At 35.7% G+C, this 19,552-nt stretch overlaps 1 protein-coding gene across 2 annotated transcripts in view; it reads right to left on the reverse strand.

Moving 5' to 3' along the window:
* LOC143222439 (neurotrimin-like) overlaps window positions 1-4,972 on the reverse strand; it is a 133,583-nt gene extending 128,611 nt beyond the window's left edge. For both annotated transcript variants that reach the window (XM_076448965.1, XM_076448964.1), the window contains exon 1: window positions 4,543-4,972. In XM_076448965.1, the coding sequence (XP_076305080.1) occupies window positions 4,543-4,675 (133 nt within the window). In that variant the 5' untranslated portion in view covers window positions 4,676-4,972. The remainder of the gene's footprint in view (window positions 1-4,542) is intronic.
* Between the last annotated feature and the right edge of the window lie 14,580 nt (window positions 4,973-19,552).

Below are 19,552 nucleotides of genomic sequence, written 5' to 3' on the forward strand. Positions count from 1 at the left end.
AAGAGTTGACGGTGGGTGGTGATAACTAGCTGCCTTCCCTCTAGTCTTACACTGCTAAATTAGTGCAGATAGTCCTCGTGTAGCTTTGCGCGAAATTCAAAAATAAGCTATTTATGATATCAATTCATCATAATATAGAATAAAAAATAAATCTGAAAAAAAATTAATCTTTACCTCACGCGAGTATTTAGTTAATATTAAATGATAAATTTCAAACAATAATTTTTGGTTCTGGGGGTAAAAAATATAACAGTTTCGAAACTTCTATTTCGTTGCAACTCGTCAGTTTTTCATTTACAAAATCTACTGAAAGTTTGTTTTTTTATTTCGCGTAAAGCTACACGAGGTCTATCTGCGCTAGCCGTCCCTAATTTAGCAGTGTAAGACTAGAGGGAAGGCTAGTCATCATCATCCACCGCCAACTCTTGGGCTACACTTTTACCAATGAATAGTGGGATTGATAGTAACAGTATAACGCCCCCACAGCTGAAAGGACGAGCATGTTTGGTGCGACGGGGATTCGAACCCACGACCCTCAGATTAAGAGTCGAACGCCTTAATCCACCTGGCCATAACGGGCCTCACTACTTTTGATGCAACGGAATATTGAGTCAAGAGATTAATACCACATAAAGATCTGGCGAGTGTTTCTAGTGAATTTGGTGCTGATAAAATTCTGTTTTTATTTGCTAAGCCTACTTACTATATTGATCAAACTGCTGGAAACCTTAAGATAAGAGAAATTGTTGAAAATAAGCGGATATTTGGGTTAGCATATCATGGGGGCTCAATGGAGCTCAAAGTTTAATTCGTGTTTAACTATCTGTTCTTGAATTCAAAAACGTGATTCTCGCGAACCATAAGAAATTCCCCTAGTGGCACAGCAGTATGTCTGTATACCCACACTGCTAGAAACCGGGTTTCGATACCCGTGGTGGGCAGAGCACAGATAGCTCATTGTGTAGCTTTGTGCTTAATTCCAAACAATCAATCAGACCATTAGAAATATGTAAAAATTAAAAACAAATGAGATTTTAATATGTTTGTCAAAGCATCAAAAAAGAAAAACACGGAGAGAAGTTATGTGCTAACGAAACGTGTTTGTTACAAATATAACAGATAAATAATGCCAAGCATGTCGAAAATGTATTCACAAATAACAAAAAAAAAGCAAAATTAACAAAAAATTTCCAATAAACTTAAGGTGAACAAACTTAACATAATAGTTGTTTATCTTGAATGCCGTGCAAAATTACAAGAGGGCTATCTGCGCTTAGCAGTGTAAGTCTAGAGGGAAAGCAGCTAGTCACCACTACCCACCATCAAATCTTAGGTTACTCTTTCACCAACAAATAGTGGAATTGACCACACAATTATAGCGCCCCCACAGCTGAAAGGGCGAGAATGTTTGATAAGACGGACGGGGATTCGAGCCTAGGACCCTAAGATTGCGAGTTGAGCGCCCTGACCACTTCGTCATGCCGAGCAGTTAACATATTAGGTCTTTCTTTATTTTTTGTGATAGCTCTACTCATGTTCTACGTTTTGCTGAGGCAGCACATTCCACTTCTAGATGAGGTCGTCTCTGACAGTCGCAGTAACAACTTGTCTCTTTCTAGCAGGTCTCACACGAGCGCAATCAGATTTAGTTTTGGTGACGTAAGAGGCCAAACTAGTACCTCCATTTCTTCATCGTAAAAAAAAAAATATTGCTTAATTTTGGCAACGTTATGAGAAGGATTATCCTGCTGATAACCACAGTTGGTAGATGGATATCATCCACGTAACGTCTTGCTCTCAAAGATCACCCATCCACCACCTGTTGGTCTGTACGCCACTGCTTGCAGATGCCACCTTAGACCATGGTTATACCATCCTCAAAGTCATTGTGGTGAATAACATTACAGGACTGACATCGCTTTCCTCTACGTCTCCAGACTCTCATGCATCCATCGCTTGAAAAACCAGCTCTCTTCTGCGAACAGCATAGGGTTCCACTGCTGAAGGATTCACAGTGTGACACGTTCCAATGTAAACACATCTAGTGGTACAGCGGCATGTTCTGCCGGCTTATAACACGAGAAACAGGTTTTCGATACCCGTGGTGGGCAGAGCACAGATAGACCATTGTGCACCTTTTTGTTTATTTTCAAACAACTACATCCTGTATAGACCCCAGCCGGGGTGTTCGATGCCATCGGCTTAGCACAGAGGCTCTAAACGTGAATGAAGTCTTGTGGATCACGTTTCTCACTGTTGAGCAAAATATACGTACTCTATAAGCTTGCTGAAAATTATTCTGGTGACTCCTAGCACTGCTGATGCAGTTTCTAACGGTTACATTCTGCAGATATTGGTCTTATATTGCACTTGTATTCCTTCTGTGACCCTGGTCTGACTTACTGGTGACAACCTCGTGATCTCTCCCACCTCAGTCTGGATGTGACCATCGTTACGGCTCTGCTAACTTCTATCTCTGTTAATGCGTTTCTAACAGTTTGTACATTATGAATACCAGCAATAAATTAATTAATTAATTCATAAAGATAACGTTATCTCAACAGTAAACGCACTTACTCATTATTCAAAACTCGACATTTGTTTTGCATAATTTAAGCCATTTCTCACAAAAGCGTTTCACATAAAAAATCATCGGTGTGTAAACATAAAAACCTTAGGTATATTAGTGTAAACCCTACGTAGATTAGTGTAACCCTCTACAACAGGCATGCTAAAAAATAGAAATTTTAAGAATATGCAAATTTAAACAAACCCCATTATCCTCAAATTTTCTTGAGTGGTGCGTTTTAAACCGAGACTTGAACCGTGCGGGTTTGTTCGTTCGTTTGTTTTGAATTTCGCGCAAAACTACTCGAGGGCTATCTGCGCTAGCCGTCCCTAATTTAGCATTGTAAGACTAGAGGGAAGGCAGCTAGTCATCACCACCCACCGCCAAATCTTGGGCTACTCTTTTACCAACGAATAGTGGGATTGACCGTCACATTATAACGCCCCCACGGCTGAAAGGGCGAGCATTTTTGGTGTGACCGGGATTCGAACCCGCGACCCTCAAATTACGAGTCGAACGCCTTAACACACGTGGCCATGCCAGGCCACGTACGGGTTCAATACAACATTTCAAAATGCTGTATTCGCTAATAATTATAAGTCATCAATTTCATTTTTATATACGGCTTACACCTTTAGGTACCGTGAACTGGTAAGCTATATCATGGTGTGTGTGTGTTTTTCACATTTTCATCTAAGTTATTGACATAACATATTGTGTTATAAAAATAGCTTATCGAGAAAAATTTTTCTTCAATTGTGATTTTAATCTTTCACCTCTGATGACAAACAAACATCTGTAGCCATCCGAGATAGATAAGGCCGACTAGCATATGTTTCTTGATAGAATATTTGTATTAAAATATTTCGCTGAACCACGAAATGTTGTATGAAAGTTACATTGCTAAGTTACAAAACTATTATAAACGTTCAAGAATTAGAATGACGTATGCTCTAGCAGAACTTAAAATGCAACAATACTGGTTAATTAGTATTAATATACTGCTGAATTAGCTACATAACCTATAGGTTTTGTTTGCAAAGCGTAACGCTCCAGTGAAGAAATATGTTCCATAATTGTTTATCTATCCAAACAGTCTGTCAAAATAAGCTCTTCCCGCTTATACAGCGACACGTTTACGAATTTACAACGTTAAAATCAGGAGTTCGATTCCTTCCCATAGACTCACCAAGATAGCTCGATTTGGTTTTGGTATAAGTAAACGTAGACGCTGACACTAATTTTTCATTTTGTCATTCAAATTAAATTTTGTTAGAACTGTATACATCTCCCTTATACTAAATGTTTAAGTTTTGTTAAATATTTCGAAAACAAAAATATAGAAACACGTGGGAAATAATAGAGATTGTTGAACTGTTACACTTTTTACACAGTTTACTGAACGTTAGAAGAGTTTAAAAAATGTGATTCCAAACACGTTTTTCTTATTGATAGCAAGTAGTGATGTAATGTTTTCTAAGCTTATTTGATCTTACGATGCAGAATATATATATATATATTGCATAACGCGGTAACTCTACTTTCCATATTTTACCTCATTGTCTGCACATCACTGAATATATTATAAAAAAATTACATACGATAAAGATCTTTATCTGTATAGATTTTGTTAGTCATAGAAAACAAGAGTAACCTTGATATTTATACGTATATAAATACTGGAAAGTTCAGCGACCCTTCTTGAATACCCAAATAATAACTTTATGCAGTGCAACATCTGTAGAAATAAAAACCGCTAGACGTTTACATAACATAACTTACAAAACAACAGTGAATTACTTGTTCCATAGGTTTGACATTCAGGTCGTCAGTTTACGATGTTTTCTATTGAAGCTCAATTGTTTATAGGTATTGCATTACATTTTAACGAGAACAAAAATGCGAATAACTTTAGATAAACAAAGATTCTGAATTATCTAAACAATCATATTTTCCAACCAGAATAAACCTACCTGTTAGAATCCACACAGTAAAGCCCCAAAGACAGAACTGATAACCGGATCGTGTGGATGATTCTAAGGAAGATTCCAATCGAACAGATAGCGCGAGAGCAACCCCTCGATAAAAGTCCTGTAGCATAATCATTTCGATATCGTAATAGCAATTTTGAATAAGCCACTAAGAGCATACACTTATATGTTATGTAATGTATATATATATATATATGCATATATATAATTACTTTATTTTAGTGTTTGTAGGGGTCGTTCCTTCTAATTCTCACCAGCTACTCGTTTATTTAACTCCCATCAGGGTCCACATACACTTCTTAATTATTTCAACAGTGATAACTGCATAAAATGTCCGTGACACTGGTTGATCCACTTCGCTGCCCATCTGCCGTCTCGTCTGGCATCGCGTGCAGGATGTAATCTTACTGACGAGGAAGGTGCCGGTAGGCGGCAGTCAAATCACGTGACTATGGCGCGTGCCTGGATGGGTTAAGAGATTGTCATCTGGCAAACTTCCCACTTGTCCCCCTGGAGGCTGGTTTCTCCGAACCTGGGATTCATTTAAAGACACAGGTTGCTCGTTCTGCTCCGAATGTCAACCTTGCGAAGCTAATTCAGAGATTAAGTTACAAAAAAGCGAACTGGTTTGCGCATGACAATCAAGCACAAGTTTGTTATTGGATTGTAGTTCTATTAACCGTTACTCGAGGAGGTAGGTAAAAGAAAGAATAGGAAATTACGGTCAATGATATGGTGTTAAAGAGGCCTGAATAACTTAATTTATTCTCATAGTTTCTTTTCAACAAACTGTGTCCACTCTGTCAAAGCTATAACAACAAAAATGCCAGTTTTTGTGTTTCGCACAGTGAAATAAGTAGTTGTTCCGGCCAACCAGGTTTGGAAACATACAGTTGCCCACATCAGGGCTCGTGATTGCAGTGCTATCTCAGCTTATATTAAACTCCAACTACTATAAAATACATTTAGTTTTAAGCTTAATATTAGTCATAAGAAAGCGTGTTTAGACAATGTCTTTATTTGAGAAATAATGTAGTTCAATAGCACTAATATATATATTTGTTTTAAATACTAAACGCGTTAAGTACCTTCCAGAGCATAGACGGTAAAAAAACACACAGCAACTTTTTTGCTCAGAATTGACGAGAATTATATTGGCAGAGAGTTAAACAGATGTTATGGTTTATAGTGTTAAATGGCGTTTATTTAGTTGTTAGTGAAACAGGTGCGAATTCCTGAGCGAAACCTGTTGGCATGTTTGTCTTTACTTCTTCGACGCAAGCTTTCATTGGGCTGTCTCGTTTAATCTAACCATTTGACTAAGTGTTTCTGACAATACCTCACCCATATGTGTACGTGTGAATATAAGCATGCTGAATATAAATAAGCGTTTCTTTAAGTCATGTGTATGTATATGTTACTTCAGCTTGTGTGCATGGTGTATATATATGATGGTGTGTTTATGTAACCACGTGTGTCGAATTGTTTCTATAATTTACTAATCACAGCTCTTGTGATTTTAAGGTTATGTGCTTATTTACTGAAACTACCTGCGTATTGTTCATTTCTAAACGTTGCACCCTCATCAATTCGTAGGCCCAAGATTATCTTGAGTAATGTCGAAACACAGTGGCTTCCTCCATCAAGTGGGATTTCACGACATTGTAAAAATCTCACTCTTAGTTTCGTTAGTCAACACGAAAAGCGTTCCAGACTCCCTGTCGTTAAGGTCTACGGTTCCAGGTTGCGGTATGTCGCTGAGTGAATCTCGTACTTTCAGCTGTAGTCTCGCTATAATACTGACAATCAGTGCTACTGATCAGTTAATAGCAACCACTTAGACTGTGAGTGCTGGTCAGTGGTTGTTCTCCCTGCGGACAACAGACCATATTCATGGTAGCTATGCCTGTGGGTGTCTGCCCTGTACGTTGAACTTGTGTATCGCTTAAGGTACCTTTTAGTTTGAAAATACTAAAAATAACAATCTTAATGCGATATTTTGTCCCAGAAATGAAAAAGAAGAACGCATTAATTAATAATTATTATAGTCAGAATCAACACATTAATTAATAATTATTATAGTCAGGAAAAACCCATTAATTAATAATTATTATAGTCAGAATCAACACATTAATTAATAATTATTATAGTCAGAATCAACGCATTAATTAATAATTATTATAGTCAGGAAAACACACTAATTAATAATTATTATAGTCAGAATCAACACATTAATTAATAATTATTATGGTCAGAATCAACGCATTAATTAATAATTATTATAATCAGAATCAACACATTAATTAATAATTATTATAGTCAGGAAAACCCATTAATTAATAATTATTATGGTCAGAATCAACGCATTAATTAATAATTATTATAGTCAGAATCAACACATTAATTAATAATTATTATAGTCAGAATCAACGCATTAATTAATAATTATTATAGTCAGGAAAACACACTAATTAATAATTATTATAGTCAGAATCAACGCATTAATTAATAATTATTATAATCAGAATCAACACATTAATTAATAATTATTATAGTCAGGAAAACCCATTAATTAATAATTATTATAGTCAGAATCAACGCATTAATTAATAATTATTATAGTCAGGAAACATATTAATTAATAATTATTATAGTCAGAATCAACACATTAATTAATAATTATTATAGTCAGAATCAACGCATTAATTAATAATTATTATAGTCAGGAAAACACATTAATTAATAATTATTATAGTCAGAATCAACACATTAATTAATAATTATTATGGTCAGAATCAACGCATTAATTAATAATTATTATAGTCAGAATCAACACATTATTTAATAATTATTATAGTCAGAATCAACACATTAATTAATAATTATTATAGTCAGGAAAACACATTAATTAATAATTATTGTAGTCAGAATCAACACATTAATTAATAATTATTATAGTCAGAATCAACGCATTAATTAATAATTATTATAGTCAGGAAAACACACTAATTAATAATTATTATAGTCAGAATCAACACATTAATTAATAATTATTATGGTCAGAATCAACGCATTAATTAATAATTATTATAATCAGAATCAACACATTAATTAATAATTATTATAGTCAGGAAAACCCATTAATTAATAATTATTATGGTCAGAATCAACGCATTAATTAATAATTATTATAGTCAGGAAACACATTAATTAATAATTATTATAGTCAGAATCAACACATTAATTAATAATTATTATAGTCAGAATCAACGCATTAATTAATAATTATTATAGTCAGGAAAACACATTAATTAATAATTATTATAGTCAGAATCAACACATTAATTAATAATTATTATGGTCAGAATCAACGCATTAATTAATAATTATTATAATCAGAATCAACACATTAATTAATAATTATTATAGTCAGGAAAACCCATTAATTAATAATTATTATGGTCAGAATCAACGCATTAATTAATAATTATTATAGTCAGGAAACACATTAATTAATAATTATTATAGTCAGAATCAACAGATTAATTAATAATTATTATAGTCAGAATCAACGCATTAATTAATAATTATTATAGTCAGGAAAACACATTAATTAATAATTATTATAGTCAGAATCAACACATTAATTAATAATTATTATGGTCAGAATCAACGCATTAATTAATAATTATTATAGTCAGGACCAACACATTAGTTAGTACCTATTATAGTCAGAATCAACGCATTAACTAATAATAGTCAGGATCAACACATTAATTAATAGGAATTATAGCCAATATCAAGGCATTAATTAATACCTATTAATCAATAATAATCAGTATCAACACATTAATTAGTACCTATTATAGTCAGAATCAACGCATTAATTAATAAGAATTATAGTCAGAATCAACGCATTAATTAGTACCTATTATAGTCAGAATCAACGCATTAATTAATAAGAATTATAGTCAGAATCAACGCATTAATTAATACCTATTAATCAATAATAGTCAGGATCAGCACATTAATTAGTGACTATTATAGTCAGGATCAACATATTAATTAATAGGAATTATAGCCAATATCAAGGCATTAATTAATACCTATTAATCAATAATAATCAGGATCAACACATTAATTAATAGGAATTATAGCCAATATCAAGGCATTAATTAATACCTATTAATCACTAATAATCAGGATTAACACATTAATTAATAGGAATTATAGCCAATATCAAGGCATTAATTAATACCTATTAATCAATAATAATCAGGATCAACGCATTAATTAATAGGAATTATAGCCAATATCAAGGCATTAATTAATACCTATTAATCAATAATAATCAGGATCAACACATTAATTAATGACTATAATAGTCAGGATCAACACGTTAATTAATAGGGATTATAGTCAGGATCAACACGTTAATTAATCGGGATTATAGTCAGGATCAACACGTTAATTAATAACGATTATGGTCAGGATCAACCCGTTAATTAATAACTATTATAGTTAGGATTAACACGTTAATCAATAAGATATATAGTCAGGACCAACTGTGGGGCTACTCTTTTACCAAAGAATAGTGGGATTGATCGTACATTATAACGCCCCCATGGCTGAAAGGGCGAGTATGTTTGGAGCGACCGGGATTCAAATCTGGGACCCTCGGATTACAAGTCGAACGCCTCAACACGCTTGGCCATGCCGAGCCGGTCTACTTCTTAATCGTACTTTTCTGGTACAAAAAATATCTTATACTAGTGTCACCTGGTGGCAGTATTTGTAATTTTCAATATCAGTTTAAGCTCCGATGAATTTTTAAGTGCCTATAAAAATTATTACTGCAGAAATTATGTACCTTGAGTCGTATTTTAGCAATATTAGTAATTACGTTTTTACCTCTTCGTGACATTAAATTAATCTCCGGATGACGCTAAAGAAAACTTGAGGATGTACGACGTTAGAAAATGTGATTCGATCCCAAAATGAACACAACGCAAATAACTCGTCTTCCAGCTTTGTTCTAACATGAAACGAACTCTAAATTAAGTGAAAAGATAAACATTTATGACATATCTCCTTATTGAAGGGGCCCGGCATGACCTGGTGGGTTAAGGCATTCGACTCCTTGTCTAAGGGTCACGGGCTCGAATCCCCGTCACACCAAGCATGCTCGTCCTTTCAGTCGTGGGGGCGTTATTATGTAACGGTCAATCTCACTAGGAGTTGGCGGTGGGTGGTGATGATTAGCTGCCATCTCTCTTGTCTTACACTGCTAAATTAGGGACGGCTAGCGCAGATAGCCCTCGTGTAGCTTTACGCGAAATTCAAAACAAATAAAAAACCTTACTCAGGTAGTACAGGGAAAAAACCCTAATTTCCCCCTTCGATTTTAACTTTACGTATGCGAGAAAGATTCTGAAAAACACAAGACGATATGCTTTATACAAAAGGTAAATTTTCTAAATAGGTAGAATCTTTTTTTTTTTTTTTTATACACCTATTTATGGAATGAACGTAGTCGGTCTTCTTAAGCACCTTGTAAATTAGAGTTCTACGAGATTACTAAAGAGGACAATGCTTTTCTTGTGTTGTTTTTTAAAATCTTGTCGTATCAGAATATAAACTGGTATTACAAGGAAAAGCGCTCAGTCAGAGCTCTGCAGAACAGACCAGGGCTTTATTGCATTAAGAATAATCCTCGTCTTACATCATACAGTTCGGAATTATTTCATCAGTGGCCTTTGTCAGGATGTCTGAACCACACCAAATTAATCCCATGGCTTCTTGACTGGTATGCTTCAACACATGATAAGCTTGTTAACAAGTCCTGTTTATATGTCAAGCCTGAGAAAAAGGCGGTGGTTTGAGCCTCTAAACTTTATTTTTTATTTTACCCGGCCGATATTCACTCACAACAACGTTGTGACTGCCGCTGCAACGTATATATATATATATATATATATATATTTCGTAGGTAGAACCAAGAGAGCTCATTGGGTCGCTCATTACGACGTCAGTTAGAAACACCTATGTAATGATGTGACGCATCTTGCATTTCTAACGAGTAAAACGTAGATGCTTATGTTTATGTTCTAAAGAACAATCATTTTATTGATAAAGGGGTTTGAGAAAGAACTCTGCTCAGGTTTCTTTGTTAATTGTCCCAACAAAAAAGTAGAAACAGCTATTAACCATCTCCACAACTAGCAAAACTAGCCATTAATCACAAACACAAAACAAGGAACGTGTTTCGTCAGTCCACGTGCAGGTGTTTACCATGAAGCTACTTAAATTTCAACTGGCTTGTGTGGAATACGAACTACCCGTGCTATATGTACGTATACAGAAAGGTACGTATAATGATTTTGTAAATGTAAACTACGGCTGTAAATGGCCGAGTATAAAAAATAGACTATTAATAGTGTGCACGTGTGTTCAATTTCTCTTTGGGCTTCTAATTGATCGATGTAAGTTATTTTGATAAAGTGTGTTTTCAGCAGTGTACATACGAGAAACGTTTCGAGTGTTTATTTCCACGGGTAGGACATGTTAAATATCTCAGCATCTCGTACCCTAAATCAGATATCTGAGTTATTGGTACTTCCACTGATGACAATAGTCTAACAGAAAACGTAAGACTGATTTACATTAACATAGTAAATCACGGGAAATAATTTTAGGGTGATTTCACAGTACGCGCACGTTGATTGCTGGTTAGTGGAATTAGTAGCTCCTTGAGACTACCTTTAAATACCTCGTACCCGAGGGATACTTGTACCACTGGAAGGAGATAATTAACGTACTTAATTAATGTACTTGAATTTCGCTCACGGTACACGATGGATATTTGCGTTAGCGTCCATAATTTAGCAGTGTACGACTATAGGGAAGGAAGCTAGTTATCACCACCCACCGCCACCTCTTGGGGTACTTTTTTTACCAACGAATAGTAAGATTGATCGTCACTTATAACGCCCCCACGCGTGAAAGGGTGAGCATGTTTGGTGCGACGAGGATTCGAACCTGCAACCTTTAGATTACGAGTCGAGTGCCCTAACCATCTGGCCATGACGGACGTTGCTTTTCTGAAACTATTGTTTATTTATAATTAAACATGAAGCTAAACAATGAGCTATGTGTAATCTGCCCACCACGGGTATCGAAACCTGGGTTCTAGCGTTGTAAGTCCGCAGACATATCTCTGCATCATTAGGACCCTTTCTGAAAGTAAACCAAAACGCGTTTATTAAAATAAATCCGCTGTTTTGGCTTACTTTAAAATATAAAAACAAAATATACATCAGTACAACCTGGTACTTTGTAATTTGTGGAAATCAAAGTGCAACAGATTGGGAATTAGTATTATGTTTATTAATTATGGTTTATTGCACACACCTAATGTTAACACTTTATCAGTAACTTACGTTTATTAAATAAGCGTTAAGTTGCCTTACAGATATTGAAGTTATATGACATATATTATTTCGTTAATTCCTTCTGAAGTCGTTTAACTTTTATTTGTTTCAGAATTTCGCGCGTAATGTTAAAAACAATTAATTATGGCATAGCAGCTTCTAGTTTTTATCTTATAGGTTGGTGTAAAAGCAGTTAATTAACTAAATAACAGCACCCATCGCCAACACTTGGGCTACTCTTTTCTAACAAATTTATGGGATTTGACTGTCATTCTGATAGTCTATTACTGCCATATTGCAGAGCACGCTCTGATATCGAGGAACTTTGAACCATGAACCCTCTAAATTAGATTCTGGCTTGCTAACCAGTGCGAACGCCTGTTCTTTAATGCTGCCAGATTGTAAAAAACGAATATTAAAGTGATAACCGTCGAGTGCATAACTAATTTTTGGATTTGAAATAAATCCATGTTCTACACTTACAGCAAGCTAAAGTAAATACTAATTGCTGATGGGTCGGAAAAGCACGTGAAAATTTAGAGCTACCTAAACAGTTCATTGGATGCTTTGGTATTACCACAGTACAAGTTGAAAGAAGAGAAGTGTTTATTTTGCCTATTAACTAAAGACAAAACGCAAATAGCCCACGAGTAGCTTTGCGCGAGATTCAAAACAAACAAACAAACTAATGATAATGTTATCTTTACTTTCTTTACCTTTTAGTGTGCTAGTGAAGTTAGGGTTAGTGAAGCCAAAGAATTGACGTGAATTTAGAAGAAGATCTACATAACTGTTCGTCTTTCATGGAAGGAACACAAGTAGGACTTCGTATTAAAACTTAATCGTTTTCGTGGAACCTAGCGCGGCCCAGTGGCTAGCGTACGGGGCTGCGTATTCGAAGATCTTTGGTTTGTTGCCCAGCAGTAACAACAACAAAAACCAAAATTACACATTTTAAAGCCACGGGTGCGTTATAAGAGTAGCGATCCAACCCTATTATTCAGTTACAGTAGTCCATGAATTTGTTGTCTTTCCTTAAGTCTATTACTTCAAAACTAAAGTCGGCTAGCACAGGTAGCCCTCAAACAGCCCGAGAAATACGACGACAACAACAGGGCTTTTTGTGTGTTTGAAAGCGATGATACAAAGAACTGGAACACGGAATGTTGCAACACAAGCAAAAATACTTTTAATTATTTTAATTATTGGCACGTGCTTTGTAAGAACGCTCCAAGAAATTTATACCTTTAATTCGTATTACAGTTAAATATCTCAAGAATTGGTGGTTTTGTCATCTAGTTTGGTTTGCTTTGAATTTCGCGCGAATCTACACAAGGGCTACCTGCGCTGGTCGTCCCTAATCTAGCAGTGTAAGACTAGAGGGAAGGCAGCTAGACATCACCACCCACCGCCAACTCTTGGGCCACTCTTTTACCAACGAATAGAGGGATTGACCGTCACATTATAACGCCCCCACGGCTGAAAGGGCGAGCATGTTTGATGCAACGTGGATTCGAACCCTCGACTCTTAGATTACGAGTCAAATGCCTTAACCACCTAGCAATGCCAGCTAGTCATCACCACCCACCGCCAACTCTTGGGCTACTCTTTTACCAACGAATAGTGAGATTGACCGTCACATTATAACGTCCCCACGGCTAAAAGGACGAGCCAGTTGTCAGTTAATGAATTACAACGATTATTACAACTTTAGTATTATTTTCTATTTAGCTATAAGAGTATATTCGCCTTTTCCGTTCAGTGGGTAGATTATCTACACCAATTTATGCTATATTTTAGTTCGGATCAACATAGCTGGATTGCTATGGTTACTTATAATAATAGATTCTCAACTCTTTTCCTGAAAACAAAGAAAGCTAAATGTAAAAACGTGATTTTTGATTATTGTGACTTTTTTATTTGCGAAACTTGTCTTAAGATAACCAACAACTTTTAAATACATCCAAAGCTGTATAATACGACCATGTGTTACAACAAGTAATCATTTTCAACCGTGCGTTTATTCGAGACTTCTTTCAAACAAAAATCATCACAAACAGGCGATGCTGAGACACGTGAACTGCGCGAGATATGCGCAAGTGTAATCATTTTCTGACACTCTTTTCAGAGAAAATATTCAGTGTATAACGCGTTAATATTTTCAAGCTCACAACAGCGAGCCAAGACACGATGAAATGGACACGCTAGACGTTTTGGTGTCCACAGTAGGAAATGACAAGCCTGAATAAGATGCGAGTCCTTAGCACATTTAATTCTATAGAATTTACAAAAGTAACAAACACGAAGACAAATAAAACGCTTATCATAGAAGGATCGACTTTGTTGGTTTTTCTTTTTTTAAGCAGCATCTAACATTTTCTTGAGATTCAAGAAATAATAGCACTCAAGAATTTCTCATAACTAGATTTTTGTTTCTGTTCTGTGGAGAACGAAAATTGATTCGAAATAAGCTAGACTGTTATTTTTCATTTTTTATCAAAGATGAAACATCTCAACTAGCAATCTCTGAAGTTCAATAGTGATGGACGTGAACAACTTACTGAACTTTTACACAGATTATAGACCGATGAACTGTTCTCTTTTAAAATAGAACGGGGCCTGGCATGGCCAAACGTGTTAAGGCGTGCGACTCGTAATCTGAGAGTCGCGGGTTTGCATCTCCGTCGCGCCAAACATGCTCGCCCTTTCAGCCGTGGGGGCGTTATAATGTGACGATCAATCCCCCTATTCGTTGGTAAAAGAGTAGCCCAAGAGTTGGCGGTGGGTGGTGATGACTAGCTGCCTTCCCTCTAGTCTTACACTACTAAATTAGGGACGGCTAACACAGATAGCCCTCGAGTAGCTTTGTGCGAAATTCAAAACAAACAAACAAACAATAAAACAGAACGTTTCGTTTATCTGCCCCTGATGATCGACAAGACAAATGACAGCTCGTCAACACCACTCACTCTTGTACCAGCGAATAGTGTGATTTACTCTCATGTTATAACACCTAGGAAGGTCGAAACGTTGTTCTCTGCTCTATTAGTAAAAGTGTTAATACCCACACCAGACTATTATGTTGATGCAACCATACTTTAGTGATCTTACTGGTGTTGTCTCTCTCACACTAATGTAAATAAGTCTTGGAAACAGGTTGAGAAACAAATCTTTCTTATATCTGTTTCTGTAGTACTATTCACATGATAATAAATAAACAAACATATTTTATTTAACAATTAACCATAACAAAATCTGTATATTATTTTCATTAGAAAATGATAAAAAGTTGACTTCAACGTTTGTGTTCTACAAAAGCACTATTTAAATTAACGTTCTTCATTAATTTGTTTTCTGATTATCGCCATAAAAGGCCCCCGCTATTACAGCGGTAAGTCTACGGATTTACAACGCTAAAATCAGGGGTTCGATTCCCCTCGGTGGGCTCAGCAGATAGCCTATGTGGCTTTGCTATAAGAAAAACACACACTATTGCCATAAAAATAAGAAAATGGAGAGATTTGTTTGGTTTTGAATCTCGCGCGAACCTACAGGAGGGCTACCTGCGCTAGCCGTCCCTAATTTAGCAGTACAAGTTCGTAGACGATGTGGCCATTAGGAAGGGTATACAAAATCCTGTTAACAGCATCACACAATGTACTTCCAATATTAAACGAAATATAATAATTCTGTGACAAATAAAGGATCAAAATAAACGTCCGTAAAACACAAGTAGCATTATTTACAAAACCAACTAAACAAAAGTAGAACGAAATTCTATCTGTATACAGATGGGACCCTCGAAATCGCCACACCTGCTAAATTCGTATAGTAATGCAAAACTAACGTGGTTTAAACATATTAAGAATACAAAAAATTCGGACGTGGCTTAAAGCGAGGTGTTTTGTGAGTCTCACGGGCAATAATCAACAAATTTCACCGCACACTACACTCAAAATATATAAAATATCCATTGGACCAGCCATAGAATGCGCCTGCATGGCTTTGTTAAACGTTTCTAAACGGCCCCTCCAGTGGCTCTGCGGTATGTCTGCGGACTTATAACGCTAAAAACCGGGTTTCGATATCCGTGGTGGGGAGAGCACAGATAGCCCCTTGAGAGGCTTTGTGCTTACTTCAAAATAACAGCAACGTTTCTAAACACAGAGGTGGAACATCTACTAAAATCACAAAACTTTAAACTCACAAAAGTTAATAAAGTGCCTCGTACAATAAGTTTTTTTTTACATGCTCAAGAGTTCCTCGATTATCTAACGGTCTCACTGAAAATTTACTCAAATATCTTAGGAAAAAGAAAAAACAAGACCTGACTTAGAGAAGTATATTATACATAGACAGAATCAAAAGCACCTCTCGCCATAAAACGTAAGAAAATAACGTTACTTAAACTGCCATTTAGCTCTATACATTACAGAATGCACCGATACATTTCTGAGTTCATTTTAAGCCTATTATTATTTATTTTAAAAAAAAGATATAACGGACTTACTTGCAGTTAATGGATCGAATTAAGTTTTTTTCAGATAAAGTTGTTTTAAATATCAGACTTCAAAATATTTGAAGTGTAAAACTAATAAATTAAAAACAAAATACTTAAACTGGAATTAGTAATTGAAAGCTTACTTTTAAATCAATTAAAACATATGCTTGCAAGTTTATGGGTGCATTATAAAAGACAAACGGCTTTAAATGTGATGATATATTAACTGAAAACAAGTTTCGAATACCAGCTTTCTTTTGTTTATGTTGCTTAGTTCCATGTTAGGACCCGGCATGACCAGGTGGGTTAAGGCGTTCGACTCGTAATCTGAGGGTCGCGGGTTTGAATCCCCGTCATGCCAAACATGCTCGCCCTTTCAGCCGTGAGGACGTTATAATGTGACGGTCAATCCCGCTATTCGTTGGTAAAAGAGTAGCCCAGGAGTTGGCGGTGCGTAGTGATGACTAGCTGCCTTCCCTCTAGTTTACACTGCTAAATTAGGGACGGCTAGCGCAGATAACCCTCGTTTAGCTTTGGGCGAATTTCAAACGAAACCATTTCCCAGAAATTCTCTGCACGTGCATTTCATGCACGAACTTTTCCTTAAAAACGACACGTGTTAATTAATGCAGTTTAATTTTGTGTTTGTTTTATGCTATAAAATGAACAACTCTGAGAAAGTCAGAACGTAAACATCCACGCATGGCAACCATTTTAACAGGAGGGGTAAAACTTATTCGTGCAAAGATCAGAACATGATGAGATATATAATACAGGTACCTCCTCCCCTCAGAAATAATAATCATTATTTTGATTTCAGAAGTCAGGTAAAAAAAATATTTTAAAGAATTGCTGTTTATTTGGATGTCTCATACACAGATGACGTAATATATGTGACGCTGGTGTGGCTCTCCACAGTTTCACATGTAAATCAATTGCTGTTACCATTGTATATTATTGTTAAAAGTTCTTTACATATTTTGTGTGTGTGTATCCCATAAGTGCTTCTCCCACCTTGAATTTATTGTGTTTCCACCAGAACAGTACAGAGTTTCTCGAAAACATCTTCGCAGTGTATCGTTTATTTGTAGTTAAGCCAAAGCTACACAATGGTCTATCTGTGCTCTGCCCACCACAGGTATGAAAACCCGCTTTCTAATGATGTTAAGTCCGCAGATGTACCGCTGTGCAACCATGGAGGGAGCGACTTATCGTGTTGCCATTGGGGGTGCATTGTGCAGTAACCCCTTTCTGATTCTTAAAAACCCTTTGAAATAAAACTATAAAATAGTATTCGAGAATTAATTAATTAATTAGCAAGAATGCACATGAGAAAAAATGCGGTTATAAAGCATTTATTATGCTAATAAAGAATGGTATTTCTCAGTTGTTTTATGAGTAATTTGAATCAAATTTCATTAGGAAAGATTTGCGATGATATATAAAAATATCTTAATATACTTTGATAAAGGGAAAAAAATAATTTATAAATGTGCTAATGCAATAGAAATAATTACGCTTTGGTGTAGTGGTTCTATATTGTAAATACGAGCTATTCGGATTTGGCTTTATAGACGCGTTTTATTTCTTCTTGCATGGACGGAAAATCCATTAAATGAAACGTTAACTGTATTAGTTCCACAAATATTTTCTTCACATATAATTTGTGGAACTGGTAGAAGGTTTTAACAATTGTACATACAAATCAAGTTGCTTCAAATTTATTTCTTCTATGTATGTAGATGGATGCATATGGTGTAAAATTACATTCACGATAATTCAAATTATACGTTTCAGTAAACTTGCTGTAGAAAATTAGTCTTCGCATATCGGCTCAAAGAACGTTTTATTTTTTAATGTTTCAAGTACAAAATTTTAGCTTATAGATTCATCAACTCTTGATCTATTTGAGATCCAATTACAGTTTTAGACTAAGGAGGTCAAACCTTTTAACTTGATGCACGTACCTACACCTATGGTCTCATTAATTAATTTATTCTAATCATACCTATAAGAATTTCAATATAAGTGTAGACTAGTAGACGTCTTGATAACTAATAGAATCGGATATACGTGCGCGTCACGTCTATTATTGCTGCGCACAAGAATATAACAAATAAAAAGAAAGGTAGGGGAGGGCTCTAATATTGCCTAAACTAATTTCAGATTTCGCGGCTATTGAGGATTCCCTCTTGTTTCGTCTCAGAGCGAATAACCTTGAACATTGCAGTCAGTGTATTACTTCTGATTTTAATTCATAAACAAAGAGTATGTAGTTAGGGCGCTCGACTCGCAATCCGAGGGTCGCGGGTTCGAATCCCCGCCACACAAAACATGCTTGTCCTTTCAGCCGTGAGGGCGTTATAATGTGACGACCAATCTTACTACTCGTTGGCAAAAGAGTAGCCCAAGAGTTGGCGGTGGGTGGTGATGACTAGCTGCTTTCCCTCTAATATTACACTGCTAAACTAGGGACGGCTAGCGCAGATAGTCGTCGTGTAGCTTTGGGAGAAAATAAAAACAATGGGTAATCACGAACTGATTAGAACAATACATTATTAAGAAACACACAAAAGTAAACAAGTTTCAATGGTATTATTATATTTATATTAAACCGAGTAACATATCTTTTTTATATGCTGCCAGGAAATCACCAACGTTTTATTGTTAAATATCCAAATGCCCTATTTACTCCCCAAAGTTTAAAAAAGTCGTTTGACTGTCTTTCGACCTTTTCAATTTTCATATATGCCCTAGAAACTTAACAATATAAATATCGCCACTTCATGCAGACCACCACACGATCACGAGCGTTCCTTTGGCTTCCTTTTTTTTTTTTTTTTTTTGCTTCCAGGTAAAGTTTGACATCATTTGATGCATACTTGGAATCATTGGTATCACTGCCTTGATGGAAGATGAATATCTGCTTAGTATCTCTGGCTCCTGAGGTTCTAAATGGATAAGAATCTTCTTGCACGTGTCACCAGTCTGAGTCCCATAAATTTTGTGTAGATCTCCGACACCATTGGCTAACACGTGGCCCACACACATATTGGCCTCT

Source organism: Tachypleus tridentatus, chromosome 8, assembly GCF_004210375.1.
Source record: "Tachypleus tridentatus isolate NWPU-2018 chromosome 8, ASM421037v1, whole genome shotgun sequence".
NCBI classification, from domain to species: Eukaryota; Metazoa; Arthropoda; class Merostomata; order Xiphosura; family Limulidae; genus Tachypleus; species Tachypleus tridentatus.